Here is a 14,850-nt window from a genome sequence, read left to right on the forward strand (position 1 = left end):
AGTTCTATGGCTGTTGGTGTATCGTCGGGAACATATCTCGCGTGCTAATATCCTGAAACATTTTTAAGGAGTCTGGTGAATAAGTAGAGATAGTTTCAATACAGGCACGGATCAAAGGGATATGAGGTTCTACACCACACTGCTATTCCAATTACATACCAACACAAAATATATGAATAAAAGTAGTTAATAACAAAGCCTTGCTTGTACACATAATTTATAATCTTAAATATACCTCGAAATGCACTATTCTATGTCTAACATTATATTTTTATGTTCTCAGAGGAAGAAGCAACACGCATTACATGGGAGTCAGCTTCAAGGACCCCGGCCACCCCCCCCCCCTCCTTTGTAAAATCTTACATCCGCCGGCGCAATAAACAGTGAATGTCTACGTATATTAAATCTTTGACCTTTAACCATTTTTGCCTCTTTTCGTATTGTAATCCTTCAATTTAATTGTACTTGTATGTGTGTTTTTTGCAAAGGTTTTTCAGCGTCGTGTGAACGGTTCTGTCGATTTCAGTCGTAACTGGACCAGCTATAAAGATGGGTTTGGACAGCTGGATCATGAGTTTTGGCTTGGAAATGAAAAGTTGCACTACCTGGCAAAGCAGAATGGCAAACACAGACTTCTGATCGAGATTGTTAGCAGCAGTGGGACTACATACTACGCTTGTTATGAGGAATTTCACATCAAGGAAGAGGGGGAAAAGTACGAGTTGCATGCGTCTACATTTCCTAGCACCAGAAGTAAGTAGACAAACACAATTGTGTTTGCAAATGCATAGTGATTCTGTTCGTTTCTAGAGTGTTAAATATTGGCCTAAGGTTATGAGTTCAAGCAGTAACAGTTCTCATGCTGTTTGCTTTCTCCAGGTGAAAATTTGTGTGATCTTATGTAAACTTTCCCCTTAAGTTAAGGGTGTGATGATTTGTATTGCTTTTGCTAATTTGTTAAAGGAAACACAAAGTCCACTGTGATCATTGGTCGCTGTGTTAGAGAAAGTCTGTGTGGACATCTTCCCACTAAAAGCTAAGAAAAAGCTTAGTCGATCAATTAGAAATATCAAGGCTGAAGACTTGAGCAAGTCTTAATATGACATCATCACGCCACACGTGTTTCAACTTTTAATGATTTTCTTTATTTAGTACAATACTTATTTTCTGTAACAGAGATGGATTTTGCAAATGCTGACGCTATAAATTGAAGTTAATATGAGATAATGATTACAGCAGTTTCAGTGGCAATGTGAGGCTTATTTTTGATAGTTCCAGGTATAAGTTGGTAACGGTAAGCCGGGCCTTACACTAGTAACGTTAAACCGAGCGTAAACATGAAAGTCTTCATAAATAGTCTTCAAAAGCGGATATTTTATTAATAATTTCCTTTTGATTAACTCTTGGTACATAAACTCAATGATGAATATAACTATAACTTGGGATGATTAAAATACACGAGCATAAATGCTGATTATAAATATAAATTACGGAGCCCTCTGTTATACGCCAGTAGGCTTCGGGAGATAAACTTAAACTCCCGATACGTCTTTAGGAGACACTTAAGGAGGCACAAAGTCCACTGAAGGCTGAAGACTTGAGCAAATCTAAATGACAACATCACAGCATCACTGATTATAAACATAAATTACGGAGCCCTCTGTGATACGTCTGTAGGCTTCGGGAGATAAACTTAAACTCCCGATACGTCTTTAGGAGACACTTAACCCCCGATTCCAATATAACAAATTAGGAAGCGATGCACAGGTCACACGCTCTGCCCTTGAACCTGATTGGTCCAAACTTATAGCTAACCCCTCACCCAACTATTGATTGGTTGAATGCCAACCCGATATGCAGATGAGCACATGCAAATGAGCACTCAACCAATTTCAACCAGTTTGGCTGTCTTCCCCATACATCTAACCGGTTAAGTAAAATGCAGGGTAAATGGTTCTGGACCCCCTTTCCCCCCTCTCCTTTCCACTCTCCTTGATATCGATAATGTTATTATTTGCAGGTTCCAGTGATAGTACCTGTGAGAAATATCTAAGCTCACTCAATACATATGACATGTACAACACATCCGGGGATTTACTCTTCTGTTTGATTTTTTTAACCAATATGTCACTGATTGTTCATTCTGTTCCTTTTTTATTTCTCTATAATATTGTAATAATTTTGAAATGATCATAATAGGACTGAATTTGTGGGAAGCAATTTCATGCTTGCACATGTAAAACTTGTTCCCAGCTGAACTTTGAGATAGTATTATCATTACTCTCAGTGTTAAATAATAAGAAGCATATAGGCAATATTGAAATTTAATTATTAAGACGGTGGGGACTGAATAATTTACGGAAATTAACCAAACAACATGTTACCTAATATAAGGTATGACAACGTAGTGTTTATTTTTCCTCAATCTATCCATTTGCACGTTTTGATAAAGTTGTATGCATTTCAGCCAATCCGTGAAATTATTGTGAATATTTTGGTAAAATAAATATCTTCGTGAAATAAAGAGCACTCCAGAGCTAAATATCATTTGTGAACAATAAATCAGAGTTGCTAATGCAGGTATCTACCGTATATCGCTCTGTAATTATTCCATCGATATCTTTATGTCTTGCAGGTCTCATGGATGGTCTCAGCAATCAGATTGGTAAAGCATTCAGTACATATGACAGGGATAATACTGAAAATACCAACAATTGTGCCGATGTCAAACAGGGTGGTTGGTGGCATGAAGCATGTAATGGGGTTTACACAAACCTTAACGGTGTCTACGGTTCCAAACATGATTCAACCTCCTTTTACTGGAAAGGTCTACCCAACAAAGAAAGCATCATATCTTCTGAGATGAAGACAGCACATTGTAAAAACTGTAATTAACATGATTGAGAAATGTTAATACTATTTTTGAAACTGTACCTTTTACAATTTAAAAAATAAGATGCCATCGAAATCATTTCTGAAACTGTGCAGTGACATGTCAATGAAAATCAGGAAGATGTCGAAAGGCTGACTTTTTTGTCAGGAAACTTCAGATAGAATGTCAAAATGAGTACTTGCTGCATCTTGATAATTTAAGTAGTTTTGTAAATAAATGAAGAAATGACTCAAGTCAAGTGCTTTATAATTGAACAATTTCCTGTCAAATTTTTATCAATTTCATTAGAATTTACCAATGTGATGTTTTGCAGGAAAATGATAAATCTATCACTAAATCTAACACAACATTTAATTATATTAAACATTTTATCGAAAAATTATGATTTACTTAGTAGTATGAGCAAGTATTTCTAAATTTTGTGTCAAATTTATTGTCCAAATGTAAGATCCATTATGGTTCACCAAACAATTAAAAAAATATACGGTTGAATTACTAATGATTTTGTAAGTGTATGATTCATCCTTTAAATAAAAAAATATCAAATAGTTGAAATACGATAAAATAATCATTTTGTAAGTTTGCAGTATATATTTTTCAATAACTTCAAACACTCAAAGTAACGAACTAATTGCTGCAATTTGTTTCTTAAAACATAAAAGAACTTAGCACTTCATCATTTTGTTGACAATTGCTAGACATATTTACAGATTTATATCTTTTACTCTTTGAGAGTAAATTCCTTTACCCCATTTTTAACAATATTTATATGTATAGTTTTCTTTTGAAGGTGAGTTAATTGGTACTACTGTATTAAATCGATATGAATATTTGTAAATTTTCTTATTTTTCTATTTCGTTTGTATTGATAAATAAAAAATAAACTGGAGTTACTGTTTAGCCTAAATCTTCAGCCCTGCAAAAGAAAATATTATTCAAAACAGATTTGTTATTATTTTAGAAAATATTGTACTCATTGAAAGGATGTAAATAATTCTTACCAAAAAGTCAATACTTTGAGAATAATGGAAATTAAAACAGAAAACAGATCGATCTAAAAAATTTAGATAAAAATAACATGTATTTTAGTTTAGAATAAACAAAAATACCCTGAAATTGTTTAACAAAGTGAAGAAAAGAAAACTTATTTTCGTGTATTATTTTTAGTGTTTAATGTAATTGATTGAGTAGAAGACAACAAGCCATAATAATATAATATTGTACTTATACATAAAAACAACATACTTTTATTATCATCACCACTTTTGTCATATTGGTATATGTAATGGACATTGTAACCTAGATCAGTCTAAGAAAAGTTGTTTTTTTTTCATTCTATTCAAACTTGCTGGTTCCGCCTCAAATGTGAGCACACAAAGATGCTTGGGAAATAGGTGTTAAATCATAATTTGGGATCTTCATGGATTTACATTGCAATGGATTAGATAACAGCTCCAACAAAAGTGGGTCATATATATATATATATATATATATAAATATATATATATATATATATATATATATATATAAATATATATATATATATATTTATATGTATATGTATATATATATATATATTTATATGTATATGTATATATACATACATATATATATATATATATATAATGTTGGTTGGTTAGCGTCTATCTTGGCGCAGAGTGCTCTATGTCCGGTGGACAGAGCGAGAAACCTCAAACAGAATGTTCATTTGAGGGGAAGGGGATAGCCTGGTAGGTACAGTATGGTCTTATTGATGTAAGTATAACGTTAATCATATAAGGATCGTTTTGTATTTCAAAAGTTGTGACTAATAATATTTAACTTACCGCACATTATATACGGAATTGGAAATTTAATGTTAATATTTACTCAAGATATAATAATGGATATATAGATGTTTGAAACATTTATATATATATATATATATATATATATATATGTTAGTTGGTTGGCTGGCGATTTATGTCCGGTGAACAGAGCAAAATATATGTTGAGACTAGTGGAACACTAGTAGTTGTAACTCAGAGTTTCACGCGTTGAGCGATCATCAGACAACTATATATATATATATATATATATATATATATGTATATATATATATATATATATATATATATATATATGTATATATATATATATATATATATATATATATATATATATATATATATATATATATATATATATATATATATATATATATATATATATATGGATATCTCTTATTCATGTTCAGATATCTCTTATTCATTTCCATTTTGAATTAGATATATCAATAATATAAATAATATGTATACGGAATTGGAAATTTAATTTTAATATTTACTCAAGATATAATAATAGATATATAGATGTTTTAAACATTTATATTTTTATTATATATATTTTTATGATATATATATATATATATATATATATATATATATATATATATATACTATGTGTATTTAGTGAATAAATGTGTTGAATGTCACCCATCTGCTGTTTTTTATACTCTTCTTGTTTCTTTGGGAATCAGTTTGTTTCCCAGTACTAGGTCCAACTTCATCAGCTCTCCAACTGACACATTCCCTCACCCTACCCCCACTGATCCCCCACCCTACCACTACCCTGCCTAAACTTCCATTAAGCTCTTCATGTGAATCTATACGTGCTACATATTAAAAAGCTAGAACAGATAACATCATTTTAAAGCGTCTTTGTTGGTAATATTCTGTCTATTCACCCATACACACAGCAAGTCAACCAGCTATCTATCTTAAATGATTTTTATTCAAAATGACCTTTTCTCTGGTCAGGTTTTAATATTTGCTTCATTTGATAACTAAGTCAACAAATTAATTGTCAAATGTAATTAGAAACTGTAAAATATATTCATAAAAAAATAAAGCCCAAGAATTTTTTTATGAAGGATAGAAAGTAATATTCATATAAAATTCCTTTATAAAACATAATGAGTATATCTCCAAAGTAACATTATATTAACCAGTTTCAAATGAAAGATTAATCAGCAAACATGGATACCTCAATGTATCATTTGATTTTTGTTTAACCTTATTGTAATATAATTTCAACCAGCATTTCGCAGGAATTTTCTTACTTCTATAACAAAGAACAATGCAGTGCCAAACATAGGAGTTCAAAAGTGCTTTTATTTGATGTCCTTAGACTCAATCCATTGTGGACTCAATTATTTCCAAACAATAGAAAACTAACTTACTTTAACAAATTTAAGTTTTGAAATGATACACATTTGATGCTTTTTTTCTGAGGACGCCCGAAAAAAAGGTATCTTTACTGGGAAAAGATTAATCATTAATTACTGAGTTCATATCTTGATTGTTCCTATCTAGTTATCGTTATAGGCGAAAAGGACAAACCTCTCGATGTGCAACTGTGACGTCACATCTCCTGATTGCATCACTTTCACAAAGCCATAGTAAGCTATAGAGACAACTTCCAAGCTTATCAACATTTCGAAAATCGTATTTTACGCTAAATTCACGAATCAGATGCATATATTATATTCGTCTACTATTAGTGTTAATAATTACTTTCAAATATTTGTGGGGGTTCAGGGGGGGAGCGGTAGTTTAAACCCCTCTCACACCCAGTCAATTAGGAATACTACGCAACTCTAGCTAAATCTCCTACAGTAAATCTGCTATGGTTACAACCAGGGGCGTAGCGAAGGAGTTTTTGTTGGGGGTGTGGAGAATTTGATTTGCCGACGGATCTGGAAGTGGTGACTGAAATGGGGGAGGGGTCTAAGGGGAGAGGGTGTCCCCCTCCCCCCTTTGGAAAATTTTTAGTTTTGAAATGTCCTTAGATGCAATCTGGTGCATATTTTAAGTCAAATTTGATTTGCCGACAGATCTGGAAGTGGTTACTGAAATGGGGGAGGGGTCTAAGGGTAGGGGGTCTACCCCTCCCCTTTGGAAAATTTTTAGTTTTGAAACGTCCTTAGATGCAATCTGGTGCATATTTTAAGTCAAATTTGTCACGGAAGAAGCTCCCGTTCTCCTTTTCTCTATTCAGCTTTCCTTCTTTCTTCCCCTTCCGCTCTCTTCACCTTTTCTCCTTTTGCCGACAGTCCCAAAATTTGCCGACAGAGACCAAATTATTGGGGGGTGTGACACCCCCCCCACACCCCCCCCCCCCCCGCTCGCTACGCCCCTGGTTACAACTTCAGGCTTGCTTTCTTTAAAAAGTCATAACTCTAAGAGATTTGTCTATTCTCTTTATTTCGAATAATTGTTTATCTTTAGGCTCTAACACTAGATTTCAAAACAAGCTTTGTCCAAGGAATAATACAATGCTTCAATTAAACTTATACTCTTCTCTAACCATGATAAAATGCCTAGTAGCGAATCGACCCAGTGTAAATGGGAACTTGTCACAACTCTGAGAGTTACATATACCAATGGCACACTGCCACCCATGAAAGGTATTTAAAATGAAGCATATAGCATCTAATGAAATTCATAGTATATTAGTGTAGTATTCATATATAGTCTTACCAAAAGTGTGTTACAAACATCATGTATGGTCGGTCTATAAAGTAAGTGTTTGCCACAAAAGCTGCGCGCGTTTGCCACAAGTGACGTATCAACAACATGAAGCTACAAAATGTAGACGCCTGCCAAAAAGAGGGCGTTTAACATATATGCAGTAGCAGAACCGTAGATAGACTATAAAGGGCTCTGTGCAGTAGTATATTAGTTGCGTGCTGTCCTTTAAAGGTATATAAAGCACAAGTATATAGAAGAGATTAGTTTCATTCTGTGATGTGAAGTAGGAAAATGAGAGAAGTACATCAGATAATCAATCACCAACTACTACCGGTCGAAAAGCAAGGGTTTTTACAAAGGTTCCTTCAAACAGGGGTGAAAAGGGTTTTAATGAAGCTTGGCTCATCACCACCCGTACCCCCCCTCCCCAAACAAATCCATGTGATGATCAGCGGGTATAGGCTAATGTCGATTGGGATCCCCTTTAGTCAGAGCTGTACGTATGGAACGCCATTTTAACATTTATTCAACAATTACAGATATCTCTAAGACATTTTTGGATATCTCTTCTTCATGTTCAGATATCTCTTATTCATTTCCAGATATCTCTAATTCATTTCCATTTTGAATTAGAGATATCAAGAATATTCAAATTGGATATCTCTAATTCGAATTCTTGATATCTCTAATTCATTTTGGATATCTCTAATTGTATTCTTGATATCTCTAATTCAAGTTTGGATATCTCTAATTTCAATTCTTGATATCTCTAATTCAATTTTGGATATCTCTAATTCGAATTCTTGATATCTCTAATTCAAGTTTGGATATCTCGAATACAATTCGAGACATCTTTAGTAATGTTTCCATTTTCTTGATATCTAAAAATCAATTTGAGATAGTTTAATAAAATTCAAGATATTGAAAATGCAATGTCTGATATCTCTTGCTGAATTGGAGATATCTGAAAAAAATGAGAGATATCTTCAATTTGATTCGAGATATCTGCAATTAATTTCAGATATCTCGAATTAAATTGAAGATATCTCTGTGTATTGATTAAAGTTTACATGGCGTTCCATACGCCCGCCAAGTTTACGGCGGCCTGTTCAATTTTGTGCATTTCGATTTGTGCGCTCTGCAACCCAAACGAGTCAGCGCCCTATACACGGCCCTGTCATAAAAGTTATAACGCTGCCGTCAGCCAGAGTACGATAGAACCGGCAGAACATCTGCTAAAATTAAATTAATTGTACTACCGTATCTAACACGGCTTTACCGGAGTGAAAGAGGTATAATGGTTTTACTTTCCTCAAGTGTCCAAACTCAGGCAAGGGCTAGGCTATGCATATAATTATGAACAAGTGTACTGTTAGTGTCAGTAAGTAAGTGTTAGTGTTACTACTATACTAGCCTAAGTTCAGGCCTAGCCCATAATTATACATTTGAAGACAGTGTATCGACACTTACGAACTTACATTTTAAAACTATTCAATCAACATGTACATTAAAGACGGTGCATCTATTCTCCAATCTTGTCTTAACTACAATTCAGTCTATCCAGCGAACCGTCACATTTTGAAGACGGTGTACCTACTGTATCCTTTCACGGGGTCACACTAATTAGCGTCAACAGGCCGATTTCACGACAACTCACGGCAACTCACGGCAACTCACGGCAACTCACGGCAACTCACGGCAACTCACGGCAACTCACGGCAACTCACGGCAACTCACGGCAACTCAAGACAACAAGTTTAAAATACCATCAAATACAATTGATGTTATCAGAGTATATCTGGAAACACGTTTAAAACTGACTGGAACCAGCGTGCATACATATTTTTCACGAGAAAAAATGTTTTTTTCGTAAAAATCGCCAACTTTTTCCTAACGTTGAATTGGACGACGTGATGCTATTGCGCTGGCGCAATGACATTGGACCGAACCATTACACTACAGGTATGTGCAATTTTTCAATCGAGAATGGTACCCACAAAATAAAACCAGGCAAAATGATGGTAAGCAAGACTCTGTAAAGTTGATAATCACATATGTAAATTACAATGGAAAATCAATAAGAAATATTCATTATTTTTAAAACATTAAATAATTTGATTTGGAGTTCATTCACCATACTTTGGTGCTTTATTACTACGTCAACCCACCTTACCGACACTGTACACAAGGCAGTTCCCAAACCTAGCACAAACCCACCCATATTATAATGGTTCGGTCCGATGGCATTGCGCAAGCGCAATAGCATCACGTCGTCCAATTCAACGTTAGGAAAAAGTTGGCGATTTTTACGACAAAAACATTTTTTCCCGTGAAAAATATGTATGCACGCTGGTTCCAGTCAGTTTTAACGGTGTTTCCAGATATACTCTGATAACATCAATTTGTATTTGATGGTATTTTAAACTTGTCTTGAGTTGTCGTGAAATCGGCCTGTTGACGCTAATTAGTGTGACCGCTTCCACGCCAATCAAAAAAGTTTTACAAATAAATTCCTGTGTAAAATCCATTCCTAAAATGTACCTCTCCGCCATGGGTTTCGGCCTTTCCGCCACAGGGGAAAGGTTCAAAACCTATGGCGCAATGGTATGGCAATTCTACCTATGGCGGAATGGCACTGGATAGTGACTGGAACCCTGTGTTACACATGTAGTTACATTGATATAGAGTGTATTTTCTTTGAGTCAACTTGTAGCCACTTTTTCAATAAAAATTTTAATCTGCAAACCCATAACAGAAATTGCAAAATTTGCCACAGTGAAACAAGGAAAACATCTATTTTGTATATTGATATATTTTAGTGAAATTTCAATGCTATTTATGTATTACATTACAATGCTGGATTGTAGATTAAAATTAGTTTGACTTGCACCTTTAATTCAAGTACTGTATAATTCTCTCTACTTACGGTGCAATTTGGTCAAACCGTCAATGAAATCAAATAGCTGAAGGATAGAACTAAACCACTGAGTTACATCAGCAAGATTGTCATTACTGCTATCCTTTAAAAGAACTTTATTGCCATTACTATAACAAACTTACTGTATTCCATCATATAATATTGGCCAAATTTACAGCAATGACCTCATAATTGCAATAGTTAGCTGAATGGGATTTTTGTCACATTTTTTGGTGTCAGCATAGAACTAGAAATTTCTACAGGAATCATAGTTATTTTAAGGTACGTGGTCGTGATGCCATGGTATAAAGAACAAAATTTCCGAGTTACTAAGATGTATATCTGGGAAGATATGTATATTATAAACCTTGTTCTGGAATGTAATTATGATGGTAGTTACCTTACAATGCTTTTGCTACAATGTGTTTCTAACCAACTTTAAATTGGATTTCTTGCTCATGATCCTTTGGGCCAAGGTCCCATTGGAAATTAAGTTTAGAGTTAGAACTTTGTGAAGTTTAGGCTTAGATGTCAGTGTGAAACTGTTCTTGTAAATGATCACAGTAATTTGGATCACTCTGACTTTGCACTGGTACTCAGACAATTTTGTGGTACTCATCCTCAAGGCTTTGAACTGGTACTCACATCCCTACCCAGAACTTTGCATATATGCACAACAAGTCTGGCTACTGCAAATACATAATTGTATTTGTTCTAATTGTGTTTTTCACACAGAATTGGTATCCTAGTGCATTGCTGCTGATTGGCTGTTTAATCATGCCAAGTGTTGTCTGTACCATCTGTTCAGAATGTCTGGAGTTAGATCATCAGGTGGTCTCTGCATGTCCCTGTGGGCATGTGAACCATGACAAATGGGTAGTAGTTATTTAAGGTCTTCTTTGATGGTCTTCAAACTTGTTACCATGATGATGATAAATAATGCAAAAAGTTTCTGAAAAATATAATAGGCCTACTGTTGTAACTGTTCACATTATCCCCATTACTGATGAGGGCTACCATTGAACATGCTATTTTACAGTAGAGTAGTTTACCTATTATATTGCAGTGTATTTGTTCACTCTTTCAATTAATATTTATTTTGCATGTTAAGTACCTAGAGAGTCAGTCTTGTGTTGCTGCTCAAGCTCTTTATGACTTCATTCATCTTTTAGTTTCTTTAAGTAATCTCTTTGAAGTACTCCAATGTTCAGTTACAAGACTAAGCCTAAGAGAAACTCATAAGAAATAACTGTTAATTTGTTTTTGTCCCTTACATTATTGTCCACATCTTGTTATTTCAGAATGCTCTTGATGAGATTCAATTGAAAGTGACCAGTCTAACTAAGAAGAAAGGTGAACTGCACTCTGAAAGTGAGAGGCTCTCCACTCTAGTGGATTCCTTAAATGCCAGTTTAAGGATGATGACCAAACAGTTAAAACAGGAACAGATGATCAATGATGGTTTTAGAGTATGACACTTTCATCTTCATTTTTTTTCATATTTATATAAGTCTGTAAATCCCTTTTTTGATAAGCTTGGCTGTAAATTTCCCTTTACTTTACCCATGAGACCAAAAAGTTGAAACAGGAACAGATAGCCAATGATGGTTTTAGGATATTTACCTTCATCTTCAGTCAATAGAAATAGAACAGTTCCTTTTTTCTTTGTTTTCAGTGAGTGGGATTTCCAGAGCATTCAATACTTGAAAGATATCCAGGTATATTGTAGTGAATCCGTCAAGCAAGATCTAGACAGGAAGCCTCTGTAAAGGGTATGTTAAGCTTGTCAAAACAGACAAAAAGGTTACAAGTACTTTTTGCAACAGAGATAAAGACAACCATTAATTTCTCCCCATTTTTAAAGAGTTATGTTTTAGTTTGTGTCTCTGGATTTTTGAAAATGTATTTATTTTGGTGTCCTATAGTTCGTAGAAAATATAGAAATATATAAGCAGCATATGATAAAAATCGATGCTGAAACTGCCTTATGTTGTTGTTATTAAAAATTTTAAATTTTAAATCTTTATTATGTTGACTATTGTCATAAACGTGTGTCTTTTATTCAGAATTGTTATTTTTATCTTCATAGGTTAAGGAGTGCAAATTTCATGTCTATGAACCTTGAGATTTGAGATTTAATTATCATTTTTATTTGAAGTAAGCTTCTGCAGATACACAGAGCTGTAGTGTATATCATTGCTGCCTCTTCAGAACAGTAGAATCTCAGTAGATTGAGCTGTTATGACATAAATGTTTGTATTCAGCCAATCAGTGATTGGAATGAACATCAAAATGAATATTCATGTTTTAATTTCTCACGTCATTGTTTAAGCCTGATATGAATAATCTCTCCATTAGAAATAGAGTCATTTCATTCCCTATTATCTTGGAAGTGACAGGCTGTTTTCCTTGTTGTTTTTCTGTGTTGGACAGGACTTTCAAGAAGAGGAAACTCACGTTCTTGGTCAACCAGTTTCAAGCAAGATGTTGCTTTCTCATCTGCTGTTCCTATCACTAGTGTGTGTGACTATCAATGGACAAGGTAAGCACACAGTCGTTCACATTGTCTTCACTAAGGGCCATTGTATAATTGTTAAAATACTCCTGATTAAAATATAATACTCGCCACACTTCCCCTCTGCTGCCCCTTTTCATCAATATGTACCAGTTTACACATATTGTTCTTTGTTAATTGTTAGAGTGTAAAGTGTGAATCACCCACCCACCCCCCCCCCCCCAGCCAACCTCCCTCTTTCATGGAGAATAACAAAAGTACTACCATACTTATCAAGCTGCAGATGCACATCCTTAAACCATATTTACTTCTTGTTATGTTCATACTTCCAAATTTCATACATTTTCATTTAATATACTGATTAGCCAATACGAAAGATGTACAGTACTTTTCATTACATCTGTAAAACTCTAGCATGGTATTTTAATTTACTGTTCAAAGATCAGTTGTTATTTTTAACCTGTCATATCGCACACAAGTTAACTTGATAAAATTATGTACAAAGCCAAAGGGTATATAAGTGAACTTGTCAACAAACAGGCAATCCTTTTAGTTAATATTGACATTCAGTGACATGTACTCACAAAGGCAAAACAGCTCATGCTGAGACAATCCATGAACCTCACAGTTCAGGAGTGTGTGACAAGCTGTTTGACCTCATTGACCTCATCATCTTTGACCTTTTACAATAATCAATGATAATATAAACATGGAAAGTGATATTTCTTACGTATAAAGGTATGACAGTCTCTGCCAATTTGGCATACGGGTCATTCCGTGTCAAATCTCGGATGGCCGTTGCTGGACCCTCTCCAAAAATTACCACCATCATTGCATGATTAGAGCACCATGAAATGAGCATATTCTGAAACTTTCAGTTGCATTGCTTCAAAATTGGCCGAATCATCACACTTTGAAATTCCGCAATTTGTCGCCACCGTGGCATTTTGGCATTTTCTTGTGAGGTCTGATTTCCAGCAATTAAATATCCTACTATATTTCTATTAAAAAGCCTATAGACTAAATGATATGATCTTGTGGAATTACGTCAACTTAAAAATGCCAAACTATTCAATTTGGTTATTTTTTGCAAAAAAAAGTGCTATTTTTAGTGATGTTTGTCCAGTCCAAACAATACACAATATTGATTACATGATTTCCTGTAATATATTTGTAAGTTGTGCAGCTAAGTTGTTATTTCATGCTGCGATTTTGCACGAAGAGGGGTTTTGATGCCAGTTCTTTTTACCAACGTAACCATGTGAGAGCTGTGGTTTTTTTTTAACTAACTTGTAAATATGAAGTGCCGACAACTAACCAAACTCAGGGTTGTAGCTTTTCTCAATATTAATTAATGAGGTTGTAAAGTTGCTCTGATGTACAAAAGAGGTCGTCTCTGACAGCCAATAGCTCAAAACGCGTCGTATTGAAATATCTCTTGGTGAACATAGTTTGGTCAGATCCAGTTCAGTTGGGGCTCTATAAGTCATCCAGGAAAGTTCATATGTAGTATTGCTTTAAGCACACTTAAGTGCCAGTTCTCCATTTTCACCCTGGGGGGGGGGGTATCAACAGGGTCAACAGGTTACTGTATCTCAAATGGTGGAAAAATTGGCTCAAGGGTTCAAAGATTGGCTCAATTGGTCTCAAATTGGCAGTTTTGTGATTTATACCAGGTGACTTGTAGGTTGTCAGAATATTTCACTGTGCCTTTAACCAATGTCACGTAGATCTCTCAGTCTATAATAATAAAATTTTGAAGGGAGTTCCAAGCTCAAAATTGGTAAAAGAAAATGTCCTTATTATTCATACAATCTATGTGTCTACAGGATATTTCAGATAGGAATTGAAATAACAATTCCATACTTTAATATACGTACCAGTGAATTAAATGGTTGATGCTTTTTGCTTTCTGGATCCAACAAATTGTCAATAAAGTATTAATATCTCTTCTCTGTTCTTGATATTCAATCTAAAGACTAATGCAGCTTTCTTATTACATGGTTTGTCAAAG

General features: G+C 34.4%; 2 protein-coding genes across 6 annotated transcripts in view; both read left to right on the forward strand.

The window, feature by feature from the left end:
* LOC139976049 (uncharacterized) overlaps window positions 1–14,850 on the forward strand; it is an 86,168-nt gene that overhangs the window by 54,286 nt on the left and 17,032 nt on the right. For 2 of the 4 annotated variants that reach the window (XM_071984447.1, XM_071984446.1), the window contains 2 exons: window positions 489–753; window positions 2,636–4,967. The exons of the other annotated variants lie outside the window; for them this stretch is intronic. In XM_071984447.1, coding sequence (XP_071840548.1) covers window positions 489–753; window positions 2,636–2,895 — 525 coding nt within the window. In that variant the 3' untranslated portion in view covers window positions 2,896–4,967. Of the gene's footprint in view, window positions 1–488; window positions 754–2,635; window positions 4,968–14,850 lie in introns of those variants that run through there. 4 annotated transcript variants of the gene reach the window in all.
* Window positions 8,455–12,806, forward strand: LOC139976062 (uncharacterized). 2 transcript variants are annotated; one of them, XM_071984474.1, is made up of 6 exons: window positions 8,455–8,696; window positions 8,960–9,366; window positions 11,057–11,197; window positions 11,623–11,692; window positions 11,997–12,093; window positions 12,755–12,806. In XM_071984474.1, exons 2-5 carry the CDS (start codon window positions 9,337–9,339, stop codon window positions 12,026–12,028), a joined length of 273 nt encoding a protein of 90 aa, XP_071840575.1. In that variant the 5' UTR covers window positions 8,455–8,696; window positions 8,960–9,336; the 3' UTR covers window positions 12,029–12,093; window positions 12,755–12,806. The 2 variants fall into 2 exon arrangements, with proteins under 2 accessions (XP_071840575.1, XP_071840574.1); XM_071984473.1 differs by having other exon boundaries at window positions 8,487–8,696; window positions 11,623–11,790.

The sequence above is a fragment of the Apostichopus japonicus genome, chromosome 11 (assembly GCF_037975245.1).
Source record: "Apostichopus japonicus isolate 1M-3 chromosome 11, ASM3797524v1, whole genome shotgun sequence".
Classification (NCBI taxonomy): Eukaryota; Metazoa; Echinodermata; class Holothuroidea; order Aspidochirotida; family Stichopodidae; genus Apostichopus; species Apostichopus japonicus.